General features: G+C 60.6%; 1 protein-coding gene across 1 annotated transcript in view; it reads left to right on the top strand.

Annotated features, from left to right (window-relative positions):
• The first annotated feature begins 6,665 nt into the window (after positions 1 to 6,665).
• Positions 6,666 to 14,181, top strand: part of KCNH6 (potassium voltage-gated channel subfamily H member 6) — a 30,793-nt gene continuing 23,277 nt past the window's right edge. Inside the window, exons 1-2 of the mRNA XM_066204840.1 lie at positions 6,666 to 6,741; positions 9,781 to 10,011. Coding sequence (XP_066060937.1) covers positions 6,666 to 6,741; positions 9,781 to 10,011 — 307 coding nt within the window. The remainder of the gene's footprint in view (positions 6,742 to 9,780; positions 10,012 to 14,181) is intronic.

Genomic DNA, 14,181 nt, shown 5'->3' with positions numbered 1-14,181 from the left:
TCCACACGGGGCCAAGGTCCACACAGCAGATGGGATGGGGTTGGACACCAAGCTACCTTCAACACAGGTGCAAAGTCCACCCAGGAGATGGGGCTGGACACAAGGTTATGCCCAGTCCAGCCCAGGGGGAGGCTGAAGGTCCCACCCTGAGCGCAGTTGGAGCTTCTTGGCTGAGATGGGGGGTCTGGGTGAAACTTTTTGAGGGCAGCGAGGGCTGGCTGGCGCCCCGAGGGCTCTGCCAAGCCAGCAGCAGTGTTTTACAAGACAGCTTTAAACCGAGGATGATTTCCCTTCCCCGTTGTGATAACATCTGGAGAGATTTTGCTGCCTTCTGGCTTCTGCATCATGCTTGCAGCTGAAATTAGGAGGCTCAGCGAAATCACTCCCTAAGGAGAAGAAAGAAACATAAAAGCAGAAAAAAGGAGGAGATTCCCCCTCAATTGACAGAACTCCTAGAGGGGAGCTCAGCAGGCTGTGGGGACAGAGGCTTGGGGGGCCGCTTTGCACCCCCCTGCCTGTACATGGAGCTTCCAGAGAGATTTACTTTAAATCACATGGATGCAAAGCAAGAAGCACTCTGGGTTCCCTTCACCAGCACAAGGACTCTTTGGGCATCAGAGAAACACATTTTTCAGTTTTTTAGGTCCATTATCCCCCACAGGAAGGTGGCTGGGGATTCCCACACCCCATGGCCCCTTGGTGCTGGTGGGGCCTGGCCAAGCCAGGTCTATTCTTAGCCGGCGGGTGGCCAGGCAGGAGCAGAGAGGGTGCACAGGGCTGCGTTCCTCACATTCCCCTTCCCCGGGGACAAGGAGTGCCTGGAAATACACAGCCACAGCTTGGCAGCAGCCGGGGGCCATCAGAAGGGGCCACCGCGGGCAGAGGAGAGGGATGAGGTGGTGTTGGGGGGCTCTCAGGGGACAGCAGAATTGTGGATGCAGTGAGCTGTGGGAGGGACTGGGAAGGCTCCATCCCTGCAGCTCCCTGTCCTTGGCTTCAGCCCCTGCGAGCTCCGGTCAGCACCATCCTTCCCTCCCCACTGTTCAAGCAGGGCTGAGGGCCGTAAAGGTGAATTTGGGCATGAGGAGCAAGACCCCATATCCCCCCCCCCCAAGCAAGTTCAGACTCTTCCCAGCCCCACGGCTTAGCTGGAATTCTCTGCCAAGGGGGACAGGGCCAGATCCAAAAAACCAAAGGACACCTCTACCCTCCCGATGTCCATCCTGGATGGGGGGGTCGTCCACACCTGTGTCTGGATGCACTGGGCACGCAGCGGGGCCCCATCCTCACGGGGGATGCATCCAGGGCTGCCAGCCGGGCTGACTGCCCCCCCAGCCCCACAGGGTCCCTCCCCTGCATGGGCAACATCGCCCTGGCTCGGGGTGCCTCAGCAGCAGGACCCCACAGCAGGCTCTGCCCATGTCCCACTGCTGCTGGGGAACTGTCCCCACCCCTCGGGGCTCCCCCCGGAGCTGCCACTGTCCCTCTGAGGCATCCCAGGTGACAGGGAGAGAACTGTCCCACACCGAAAGCGCGGGAAACTTGGCACTTGGCTCCCATCCCCCCTTGTCCAGGAGAGTTCCAGTTAGACAGACCCGCTGCAACCGCTGCCGGCACCCCCTTCCCATGGCTGCATCCTGCCTTTCCCTGCTCGTCCCTGCAGCATCACGAGTTATTGCAGCCTGCAGGCCCCATCCATCCTCCTGGCAGGTGAGTCACGAGCCTGCCCCGTGCCTCAGTTTCCCCTGCTGTGCAGTGAGGACAGGCAGGGTGCCAGGGGGATGTCATGAACTGAGCCGGCCACGTCCCAGAGCAGAGTCTCCGTGGCTTTTCCTGCCACTTACAAGTGGGAAGCGGCTTTGTCAGGAAACAATGTCCGTGACTCAGTTTAATGTCACTGAGCCCTTTCCAGATTTGCAGTCTCCCAGGGCTGGGAAGGCCCAGGCTGATGAGGGTTCAATTTGGCTGCACATTTTACCCTTGGTTTGGGTTTTTGTTTTATGCTTAACAACTACACAGTGTGGTGGTGAGAGCCTGAAAAAATACGTCAGGATTTGGAGTGGTGAGGGAGAGAAAGGAGCCAGAACAAGGAGCATCCATCCACCTGCAAAATAAATTTACAGCCCCAGTTCCTCCCTCCCATGTCACATCCATAGAGCATCTTCCAAGAGTAAAGGGCAAAGCAGGGGCCTGAGCCCTGCCAGGCAGAAGGACACCCGAGAGTGTCTGGGGACAGCCCTGATGGCTGGAAGCAGCTTTGGGGGCCATGAAAGCCCTGCCTCTCCCTTCCCAGCTGTGTTTGCAGTGTGGCTCTAATTACAGAAATATGGAGAAATGTCGCGTCTCGGTTGGCAAACATTTCTCCTGGCAAGCGCCAGCCGACAGCTGCCACGCTGGGATGCAAGTGGGCTCCCATCCCCTCCATCGCACACCTCCCACCCCAAATCCATACCCCAGTAAGGCTGCATCTCCTTTCCCAAAGAACCTGTGCCTGCCCAGGGCGGCCCCTCACTGAGTAGGTGATAATTTCCCGCACAGATTATGAATCCCTGCGCTCCCAGGAGCAGGGAGGGGGAGGAAACCCTTGGGAAGCACCCAGGTCTCCTTTGCCCTTGGAAACCAGGTAGTTTCCCACTGATTCCCCAGGGTGTGGGAAGGAAGGGGAAAAAAAAAAAAAAGCGGGGTGGGGGGTGGTGGGGAAGGAGTAAAACCTCAAAAACACTCAGTGAGGAGGAAGAGGAGGAGGAGGAGGGGGGAGAAGTAGAACTGAGTGAGGGAGGAGGAGAGCAGGGCAGAGAGAGAGAGAGGATTACTGTTCAGTTAAATTAGAGGGAGCCCTTCAGCTGACTTGAACAGCAGGAGAATTTGCCCAAAGACCCCAATTTTTCCAATTTGGGATAAAATGTAAGCACGGGATTAACTACAAGCATATGCTTAAAACCCAGGGAATTGAAAGAAGTCTGGGCATAAAGTGCTCCGAAGAGGGCAGGGAGGCAGGGCATGGACTGGCAGCTGCATGGATGACCTGGCTCCACAGGGATGCACTGAGGGGACTGGGGAGCTGTGAGGGGACTGGAAGAACCAGAGGTGCAGTGGGAGGCTCCTGGGGCTTAGTGAATAATAACCTGAAAGAGAATGACATGACTCAACTCCATATGCAAGGGCTGTGTGGGGAAGAGGGCTGGTGAGAGAGGCTCTTCCACCAGCCAGGTGCTGGAACAAGACTCCCTGCTTGGAGAAAGTGGGGTCAAAGGGGCCCCAGTGCTGTGCCTGGAGCAGGAGAAGCCTTTCTGGGGTCATTGCACAGCCCCAGCCCTGGCAGAGGGGCTGGGGGAACCGGGGCTGTGCCCTGCCCCGGGCCCAGAGCTGTGCTGGTGCCCCCACACTCCACTCTGGGGACCCCACCAGAAGGGCTCTGAGCCGGCACGTGCCCTTTCTGTCAGACACATCCCTGTCCACGTGACGTGTCCGTGAACATCCCGGACTGATTTATGGGATGAGAGGAGGGCAGGAGGCCAGCCTTAAATCCTGACTGCCTGGTGATTAATAATCATAATTACTATCATATTAGCTGTAGTAGGAATAGTTTGCTTTCCCCTGCAGAACTGGTCATCCAGGAATCTCAGAGGTTTTACCAGGCCAAGTGACCAATGTCCCTATTTTCTAAAGGAAATTGCGGCACAGAGCTGTCTCCCTTGAGTCACACAGTATATCAACAAGAAAACAGAGAAGGCAGGAGTCTGGACTCTGTGTCCCTCTCCCTCCCCCATGCTATTAAGCTGCATCTGTGTAATATAGAGCAAAACATCCTCCACGACTCGCAGTAAATCACGGCAGAGGCAGTGTGCAGAGTGGATGGGGGGAGATAATGGGTTTTTCACCCTCTTCAACAATAGAACAAGTTTTTCTGCGTTAGGGAAGGCTGACTTCTCTGAGAGATGGAGATAAAAACAGCACCGAGGCTCTGAAATGGGCCTGAAAGGGCGCCTGCCTCACCCACTTGCATTGCTGGCCCAGGGACAGGAGGCAACCAGGGCAAACCATGCTGTGGGTCAAGTGCCCCACTGGCATGGCCTGGACCACACAGGCATAGCTGAGGTGCACTGGAATATTAATTGAAAATCCCAGCAAAACACTTCTGCTGATGATAATGGACCATAATCCTCTTAGACCAATTTCATGCCTGAAAAATCATGCATAACAAAATAATAATAGAAAGCCCCTCAGTGGACACTGTCCTTAGCACCGGACACAGGACAAGAGGGTCGGCCAGAGCAGATTTCTCAGGAAGGAAAAGGACCTGGTCCCCCTGGCCTCCACCCCCAAGGTGGGCAGGAGGAGAACTGAATTGGGTCTAGGTCTGAACATCTGCTATAGCAGTGCAGCATCAGCGTGGGCCCCCGATGTCCCACAGAGACCTGGGGACCCACCAGGGTCCCCGTGCCCTACAGGGCCCATGGGGCTTTCTGTGACCCCAGAAAGCTGGAACCTCCTGTGTTCTCCATGTCCACCAGAGCTCCCAGAACGCACTGGACTTTCCCTGTCCCCCAGAGTTCTCAGGACTCTCGGAATGCTCCATGTTCCTCAAGGATTCCCCGTGCCCGCAGCGCCCGGTGCCAGGCCGGGTCGCCCCATGCCAAGGCCCCCCAAACAAGCAGCCAGTCCCCCTCCCGCCCGCCCCGCACGCCCCTTCAGCACCACCTCGGCTGGACAGCGCCGGTGCGGGGCCCCGCGGTACCCGGCACCCCGGTAACCCCGGTAACCCCGGTACACCGGTACCCCGGTACCCCGGTACTCCGGTACCCCGGTACTCCGGTACCCCGGCACCCCGGCACCCCCGGTACCCCGGCACCCCGGTAACCCCGGTAGCCCCAGTACCCCGGTAACCCCGGTAACTCCGGTACCCCGGTACCCCGGTAACCCCGGTAACCCCGGTACTCCGGTACCCCGGTACTCCGGTACCCCGGTACCCCGGTACCCCGGCACCCCCGGTACCCCGGTACCCCGGTACCCCGGTACCCCGGCACTCCGGTACCCCGGCACCCCCGGTACCCCAGTAACTCCGGCACCCCGGCACCCCCGGTACCCCGGCACCCCGGTCCCCCGGTACTCCGGCACCCCGGTATCCCCGGTACCCCGGCACTCCCGGCACCCCGGCACTCCCGGTACCCCGGCACCCCGGTCCCCCGGTACTCCGGCACCCCGGTATCCCCGGTACCCCGGCACTCCCGGCACCCCGGCACTCCCGGTACCCCCGGCACCCCGGTACTCCGGCACCCCGATACTCCGGTACCCCAGTAACCCCGGCACCCCCGGCCCCTCAGGAACCTCCTCCTCGGAACTTCAGGGACCTCTGAGAGCACCCTGACCTCCTCGCCGGCACACCCCGGCATTCCCAACATCCCGACAAAGCCCCCCGCGCCCCTTCCCTGGCGCCCCATTTTCACCCCCCGACACTCCCTACTCGGCCCCCTTGCGCCGACCGGGACCCTCTCCCCTGCTGCACCCCTGCGCCCCCTCCTCAGCACCCTCTCCTCCTCTCCGGCACCCAGCAGCACCCACAGACATTGCCCCCTCCAACCCCTGCACCCAGCAGCGCCCCGTCTTCTGCCTCTGCACCTCTGCATCTCCTCCTCCCCCGCACCACTCCCTGCACCTCAGCACCACCTGCACGCCCCCCTCCACTCACCACCCCTGCACCCCGGCATCTCCTGCTCTGCCACCCCCAGCACCCCAGCGCTCTTCATCACTCCCTCCTCCACCATCCTCCTTCACCATCCCCACCCGTCAGCTCCCGGCACCCCCAGCGCCTTCTCCTCCAGCACCCCTCTCCAGCACCCCTTCCTTCACCACCCCTTCCTCCAGCGCCCCCAGAACCCTTCAGCTGCGCTCCCACCAAATCCCCACATCCCCAGCACAACCTCCAGTTCCAACACCCCTCCAGGACACCCTTTGCCGGCACCCCAAGGACCCCATCCCCACCTCCTCCAAGCACCCCCCCCCCCATCCCAGCGCCATAGGAAATCCCCGTCCACCCCTTAACCATTCCCCGTCCCAGCACCCCAAAGCCTCCTTCACCTCTCAGCACTCCCTGCCCCACCCCTGCGGGACCCCGCACCCTCAGCACCCGCCGGCGCCCCCTCCCCGCCCCGTGCGCCGCCCGCGGGGCCGGAGCCAGCCGCGGCCGTGCGGGCGCCGCTGCCGCGAGATGCCGGGGGGTCCGGGGAGCCCCGGGGGCTGCGCGCTCCCCGGCCGGCAGCTGTTGCTGCTGACGGCTCCCCCGGAGCCTCCGGCTGGCCGGGGCAGCGGTGACTAAGCACTTTGGGGATTTCTACTCTTATTATTTTATTCTATTATTTTCTCCCGCTTTCGAGCGGGTCCTCCCCCCTCTCTCCCCCGCTTCCCCCTCCCATCCTCATCCTCCCCGGCCGCCCCCGCCCGGGGCCGGGCGCGGCAGGGCGGGCGGAGGGGTTCCCCCTTCCGGCCACCGGGAGCATGGGAGCCCCGGGCCGGCTGGGCTCCAGAGCTCGGTCAGCCCTGGGGTGAGGCGGAGCGGGGCCGCGCCGTGCCGGGCCGTGCCGCGCCGCTCCGGGGCCGGGCCGCGCTCCCCGCCGCGCCCGCGGCAAGTTCCGCTGCTCCCGGGGCGCGCAGAGCGCAGCGGAGCGATGCCGGTGCGCCGGGGCCATGTGGCCCCCCAAAACACCTACCTGGACACCATCATTCGCAAATTTGAAGGACAAAGTGAGTACTGCACCCTCCGGCCCCGCTCCGCTCCCCCCGCGGCCGGGGCGGCCCCCCAACTTCGAAGCACACTAGGGAGAGGAGGGGGGGAAGGAAGGAGGGTGTCCCCCGGGGGCACGGAGGCGCCCCTGTGACCTCCCGAGGGGGGAGAGGGGTGGGCGACAGCCAGGCAGTGTCCCCGCGGGTATTTATAGACAGCGCGACACGGGGGGACGAGCCATCCCAGCCCCGGTGTTTCCCCGGGGGCCGGGGACACCGCGACCCCGCACGGTCCCCGGGCTGGGACGGTGTGTCCGGGCTGGCGGGGAGGGGGTCCCGGCCGGCTGCACCGGGGACAGGGGGCACCCCAGCGCAGTCGGGCTCGCTGCCTGTTTGCCTTCAACTCCGCGCTCTCGGCGGCCGCCGTCCCCGGTGAAATGTTGCCATTTGCTGTTGCTCCGAGTAATCCCTTTGTATGAATATTTGGGCTGGTTTCGTGTCGAACACAGCGAAAAGTCCGTGCACATCGGGGAGCGCTGGGGTTTGCGTGTGGCAGGGTGGGAGCGCGGGGGCTCCACTCCCGCTCTCTGGGCACCCCAGCGGGGCTGGGTCCCCCCTACAATGCTGGGGATGACGGGAGGGTCCCCCAAAAACTGAGCTCGTGGGGCTGCTGTGGGATGCCGGGGCTGCGCACCCCCCACCGCCCCGGCTCATTTGGGGTTTTCTCTGGTGTCCAAGTTTCCCGAGTGGGCAAATTCGCCGGCGCTGCCATCCCTGCCGGATCTGCGTTGCCTGGCCTGGCAGTGACTGACGTGACCCCGGGGCTGGAAAGTGAGAAAAACTGTCCCTGGTTCCTATCAGCTCCCCCTGGGAAGCGGCGGCTGGGGAGCAGCGGGGCCACGCGGCGAGGCGTGACAGCGAGGACGCTGCCAGGCCCCCGGTTCCCTGCCCGCTCCCTGCCTGCACTCTGCCAGCCATGTCGGGCACCGGCCGAGTTCTGCCGAGAGATCACCCCACGCTCCCCCGCGGCGGTTTCGTGCTGTGACAGGTGTTGGGAGACACCAAACCAGCACACCTAACACATCTCTGCTACAGGCAGTGAGTTCTTCCATGCCTGTGGGCGCCTTCACCCCCAACCCTGCAGCTCCCATGGGTGTAGCTGCTCCCGGTGCGTTCCCGTTGCAGCCAGAGGGGCCCCAACTCTTCCCTGCCGGGGCTGGTGCAGAGCCCCGGTACTGTGGGACCAAGGGAAAATCTGCAGCTGAGGGCAGGGCAGACAGCGAACTGGGGGTGAAAGAAACCCCAAGGAGATCTGGCTCTGCGGCTCCTTCCCATCCTGGTCTTGGTCACATCCCTGTGCTCAGCACAGCCTGCTCCGGCGCCCTGCCAGCCCTGTAAATCCTGCCTTGCGCCAGCCCAACCAGGATCCAGACTGGATCCAGTCCATGGAGCTGACACTGGATGGGGAAGCTGTTCATCACAGGTGGGGAGTGTGCCCCAGGAGTAGGGCTTCGGGGGAAGGTCCCCTCCTGTGCTGTCTTCCAGCTGGCAAAGCAATTTGGATATAGAAGGATCGGGAAGAAGGAACTGGGAAGCATTTGTCTGTGGTGGTTTGTGCTGTTTGCAGCATCGGCACCAGCCCCATCGCTGTGAGGGAAAGGGAAAGGTGCCGGCGTGGGAGTCCCCCACAGAGGGCCACCAAGGGGCTGTCAGAGGGTGGGATGAAGCGGGAGACTTGTGCAGCATCCCTGGGGACGCATCCTGTAGAGCGGGGACTCTGCAGGTGCCATTGGGGAAAGCCCTGATGTGCCTGGGAGGGGTCCCCCCGCCCCACTGGGTCCTGACCCTTGGTGCTGCAGCTGTGCAGAGGTTTCTCTTGCTTTTGGGTAAAATTCCTGGTGAGGCTGGAGTGCAGCAGGGTTCTGGAGCATGCAAGCTGCAGATGCCATTCCTGGGTAATCCAGGAGATTAATTGGGGTCTGGGCTGGGAGGCAGCCTCCAAATGGACCCTCTGCTCAGCCTTGCCTTCAGCTCCAGCCTGGAGCTGATGCCAAATGCTGAGGGAGATGGTGCTGGAGGGGACACGGCATCCACCACATAAGCACCCAGACCCCTGTCACATGCCAGCAAACCTGTCCCAGAGCCCAGCACTCCCCAATATCCTTAAAAAAACCCCAAATCAAACCAAATCAGAGCTCATCCCAAGATAAGGATGGAAGTGGCTCTGTGTGGGCTGGATGACGTGGGCTGTGCAGCACTGCCACACACCCTGGCAAAACAGCAAGTCTGAGTCTGGCCCCAGCCCAGCCCAGGTGGCTGTAGCGCCAGGACGGAATGGGGCAGCACCACTCCCCACCTCAGTTTCCCCTTTCCTTCACTTGAGCACTTCATTTTTTGAGCACAGGTGTCACAAAGCCCAGCAGGGTCGGGATTTCACCTTCAGCCCAAAGGCACAATTATCCCATAAAACAACAGGAGAATCATTAATGTGATGGGTGTCACCCCTGCTTCCCATGAAGCCAAGCCTCACACTCACTCCTCTTGCCCCTTGCCTGACTTCAGTCAAATCTGAGCAAGGGTGGAGGGAAAGTCTCCGAGGTAACTCAGCTCCCTGCTAAGCTCCTGGGAAGGGACAGAGGCTGCAGCTCTCCCCTCGGCCTGCAGTGCCGGCCAGGGACAGATTGCCCATTAGTCAGCAGAGAGTCCCCACATGCCTGTGGTGAGATGTCAAGGCTGCAGGGACTGACCAATCCCAGCAAAACTGTCTCTGCTGAGAAACGCCCCTCTGGGTCCCCCTGTCCCCACAGTCACAAATTCACGTGAACCTGGGGACACTTTCTCTCTCTCTGAAGAGCAGAGCATTACCTGGGATGCTGTGGGCAGAGGTCAGCCACTCTCCCGCAGACCTGTCACCAGTGTCCCCAGGGAGCCTGTCTCTGCAGGAGCCCCACAGCGGGTGATATCAAAAATCACAAGCTCACCCCCTGCGCCCAGGCTGTCCCCAATCCCTGTGGGTCCCCACCAGCCCTCTAAGCCTCCTGCTCTCCTGCCTCCCTGCAGACCGCAAGTTCCTCATTGCCAACGCCCAGATGGAGAACTGTGCCATCATCTACTGCAACGACGGCTTCTGCGAGATGTTCGGCTACTCCCGCGTGGAGGTGATGCAGCAGCCCTGCACCTGTGACTTCCTCACCGGCCCCGACACCACCAAGAGCTCCATTGCCCAGCTCACCCAGGCCCTGCTCGGCTCCGAGGAGTGCAAGCTCGAGATCCTCTACTACCGCAAAGACAGTAAGAGTCTCTTTGTGGGGTGATCCAGTGGTGGGCGGTGTGACCTGCCCTGGATTTGGGCTGTGAGAAGCCAGTGATGGAGGCAGAAAGGATCCGATGCTACCAGGGCATCAGGATTGCTCCCAGGCTCAGGGCTTTGCTGAGACCAAATCCATAGTGGCTCCTGGTGTGATGGAGGCACCTCTGCTGTCATGGAGCACATTGGGACCTTGAGCAGTAGAGGATGTTGCCAGATTATTTGGGAATCAGGTCGTTTGTGAGCCCTTGGGGATGGCTCGGAGCTCCTGGGACAAGCTGTGTCATTGCTTGTGGGATCCCTGCACCAGGAATGAGAATCCAGTGGGAAGCCCATGGAGAAGCCAGGCTGGGACACAGGTCTTCCAGTCTGTGCTTCAAGATGAGATGAGACAGACCCCCCATCTCTGCGGAGCAGCCAACGGCCTCAGAGCTGCCTTTCCAGCGAGCAGGATGCGGCTGTGCGTGCACAGATGGAATTACGTTAAGATGAAAATGAAGCTTTGATGGAAAATGCGAGTGATTAGTTCTAATACGGCAGGAAGTTAAATAAATATTTAGTGCTTGATGCTGCAAAACAGCAGTGGCCAGGGCTCCCAGGGGCAGAGAAATGCAGGTCCAGTACTCATAGGAGGTTAAAAATAAGAAGTGTTTCCTTTTTTTAACCTGTGGAGCTTTCCCATTGCTTCAGATTTTATTGATGGGGGCTTGGCCTGAGCACAGGGCTACACCCCACTGCTGGCAGCTCCCAGACAGCCGGGAGAACCACTGGAGGCAAAAGGAACCCTGGCTCCCAGCCCAGCACCCTATCTCGGGGGCTGGCACCCGGGCGTCCTGGCCTCCCTCCAAGACCCTATCTCCCGGGCTGGCATCCAGGTGCCAGCCTATCGGCCCCCAGAGTCATTCACTGGCAGCACCTCTGCGTGTTATCCCGGCGTTATCCCAGCGGGACCTGACCCTGTGTGGTGCCAGGATCAGGCCACTCGGTCGAGGCCCTTCCTGTGGGGCCAGTCCTGGGTGGAGAGGGGCCATGAGTGGTGCCAGGTCTGGGTGCAAGTCCCCCCTTCAGCAGTTGCGGGGCCTGGCTGGAGCCCAGCACGGCACGGGGCACGCACAGAGAAGCGGCACACGCCGTCCCCCCGCTCCCATCCCAGGGCCAGTGCGTGGCCATGCACTGGCTGTGGCAAGGACAGCAAGTGCAGCCCTGTTCCATTTCCTCCCTCCCTCGGGATAGTTTCCCATTCTGTCCCTGGGGACTGCTTGGCTTTCGAGCCTGATCCATTGCCATGCTCCCTGCTTTGAAGCATTCCTGCTGGGCTCACGGGATGCTCGGTGCTGTCCTCAGAGCCCTGCTCTTCCTCTAGGCCATGGGGAACTCTCATTGCAGCTCTCAGCTGCTTTCTTCTCTTTTTTATTAAAAAAGAGGAGAAAAAATAAAAAAGCCCAGAAGCAAACCCTTCATGTCTATTTTTAAAACCCAACCCCACCAGCAGTATGCTTTCCAATTGTTTCCCCCCAGCACTCAGCCTGCGACCGCTCGGCCCATTATAAATGGGTCTTATCGGCAAAGAAAAGGCTTTTGCATTATAGGGAGCTGCTGCTTAATTAGCCGGCGGAGCTCCGAACCTGCCTGTCCTCTTTTTCATACCAGCAGCACCAATCTCCAGCCTCGACCTGCTGTTTATTACTGCGGTACTCCCGGCTCTGCAGCTCGCGGGGTTGTTTCCTCGCTTTTCTGGCTGACAGAGGCAATATCGTACCCAAAACCTGCCCGTTGGAGACACCCGAGCAGGGCCAAGGAGGGATGGATGGAGGTAGGTAGGAAGGGGCCACCCAAGGGTGTCTGGGCCAGAGGGTCCTGGGGTCAGGCAGGATGCTGAGCGATGGGGGGATGCGTGTCCCTGGGGACAGCCTGGCTGCTCGGTCCCCACCCGGATGCCCATGCTGTCACCACCTAATTATAAACAGAGCCAAATGAGGCAGGAATGCCAACAGAGAGCCCAGCTCCAAAATGGAACCAAGAACCAAGTACCCCTGGGAGAAGGTGGGACCAGCCCAGCTCGGGCAGTTGTCCCTCCCTGCCACACCAGCCCCAAAAAGGCCTTGGAAAGAGGGAAGAGCCCGTTTGCAGCGCGTGTGGGCTCTAATCCCCAGCTCAAAGCTGGGAGATCAGTGAAAAGTTAATTTCCTTACAAGATGCTACACAGCTGGAAGTGGCCCAGACAGGGGGGTCAGCACGGGATCAGCTCCTGCCGCAGCGAGGAGCAGCCATGGCCTCCAGCCCTGGGGACTCCCTGTCCACTGTGGCCAGGGTGAGTTCAAATCCTCCAGCACCCCCTGAGCACAGCACCAAGGAGCTGGTGGAGCTGAGCTGCATCCAGGGTTGGGTTTTTCCCTCCCCAGGGATGATGTGCCAGGGCCCGCGGGGTCCCCAGAGCGGAGGGTGGCCCCAGGTGCTGAGTGCCACAGTGCTAGCATGGCCTGAGCAGCAGCAGCCGGTGGCACTCGCTCCACTTAATCTGCGTGAATGTGATGCTGATGAATATGAAAGGGGAGATGTGGCTGTGACAGCTGGAGCAGCTGATGGGGCAGCCCCAGCCCCTCCATCCTGTCCTCTCCTGGGCAGAGCCCACAGCTTGTCCCCTCCAGCAGCAGTTCGTGTCAGTCCCCTTGGAACTGGGATTAGGGACTGGGATCGGGCCAGCAAACTCATAACACTAGTGCAGAAGCCAGGATTTTCTCCTGGGAGGTCCAGGAGTGGGAGGGTCAGAGAGTGATTGGGGTGCCCCATGCCACGCAGCATGTCCCCCCAACAGGTCCCCATGGGGGCCCGAGCAAGCAGCCAGGCAGGCATGGGTTGGGAAGTGTCACTGCACCCAAAGGGGGCAGGGGCACTCATGTGACATATCCCCTCAGTCCCCAGCCCAGGGCACATCTATGGCACTGCTCAGATGTCTCCAGCAGCTGCTGCCAGGAAGCCTGGTCCCAGAGATCCTGTTCCGTGGAGCCGATTCTGCCATCCTTGGCACGGCTGTGCTGCAGCTCCAGGTGCCCCATTGCCCTGGCTGTGCCCCAGAGCCAGGGTGACTAGGGCAGAGCTGGAAGAGACACATTTTTCATCCTGCTGCTGCTCCACAGATGCTTTTTCCTTGGATCTGATGTCCTGTTAACAAAAGGACAGGCCCAGATCATCGCCAGCACCTCCATGAATGCTGCCTGGAGCAGGCTTTTTCCTGAAATCCCTGCTCTGGCAGAGTCCCTGATTCCCACCCCAAGCTCCCCGTCCTCATCCTTAAAGACTGTTGCAGCCCCATGTGCCATGGGAACAGTGCCCTGGGATGGCCAGACAGCCCCAGGGAACTCTGTGAGCACGGCAGCTTTGGCCCCACAGACCCGCTCTAAGATGGACTAATTCCTGCAGCCAGTGGGATTTGGCAAGGGAAGGACTGAGAGCCTAGACACGGCCACTCACTTTGCTTGCAGAGGAGGCTGAGATGCATTTTGCCAACCCACTGTGTTGATCCAGGACCTCTTTGGGCTCCTGGGGATCAGAGCATCTTTCCACCTGCACCCAAAACCACCCTGCTAGGCTTGGATCTTTCTTGTGGCCACATTTTGGTGGGTACTCTCAGCCACCTGACACTCCTGGTTTTCCTTCTCCACTGCTGCTTCCAGCCCATAAGGCCTGGAATTTAAGAAGAAGCCTGTAAGCACATGAATGCCTGCCCTTCCTCACTGCACAGGGGAACCTCCGTCCCGCTGGTGTTACTTAATAAGGTCATTTTTGCTGCCCTGGTGTCCTGGCGGGTTTCAGTCTCCTGATGCCCTGTCTGCTTGTGGGGAGAGTGGCCAGGGCAGATCCTGTGTTGCACGTTCCCTCCCCGCACAGGGGGATGCAGACCTGCAGGGGCTCCCCCCAGGTCCCAAGAGTGACCAATCTCCCACTAGCTCAGACTCTATCTCCATTTTTTTTTCCATCCCACCTCAGGGATTTGCTTTAGGGCTTCCCAGAAATCTGCGCTTCCCTTTGAAGTTCTACCCAGCCCCGACACTGACGTATCCCAGGATGGGAGCACAGCTTGGTCGTCCAAGCTTCTCCCCAGGCGTGCCAGCCATCCCCAGAGCAGAGCTCTGTTCCCATCGCTGTCCCCGTCC

This window comes from Chamaea fasciata, unplaced genomic scaffold (assembly GCF_029207755.1).
Source record: "Chamaea fasciata isolate MVZ Bird 193981 ecotype frontalis unplaced genomic scaffold, bChaFas1.0.hap1 SCAF_27, whole genome shotgun sequence".
Taxonomy (NCBI): Eukaryota; Metazoa; Chordata; class Aves; order Passeriformes; family Sylviidae; genus Chamaea; species Chamaea fasciata.
The sequence above is the reverse complement of the archived record's forward strand: the minus strand, read 5'-3'. Positions and strand labels throughout refer to the sequence as shown.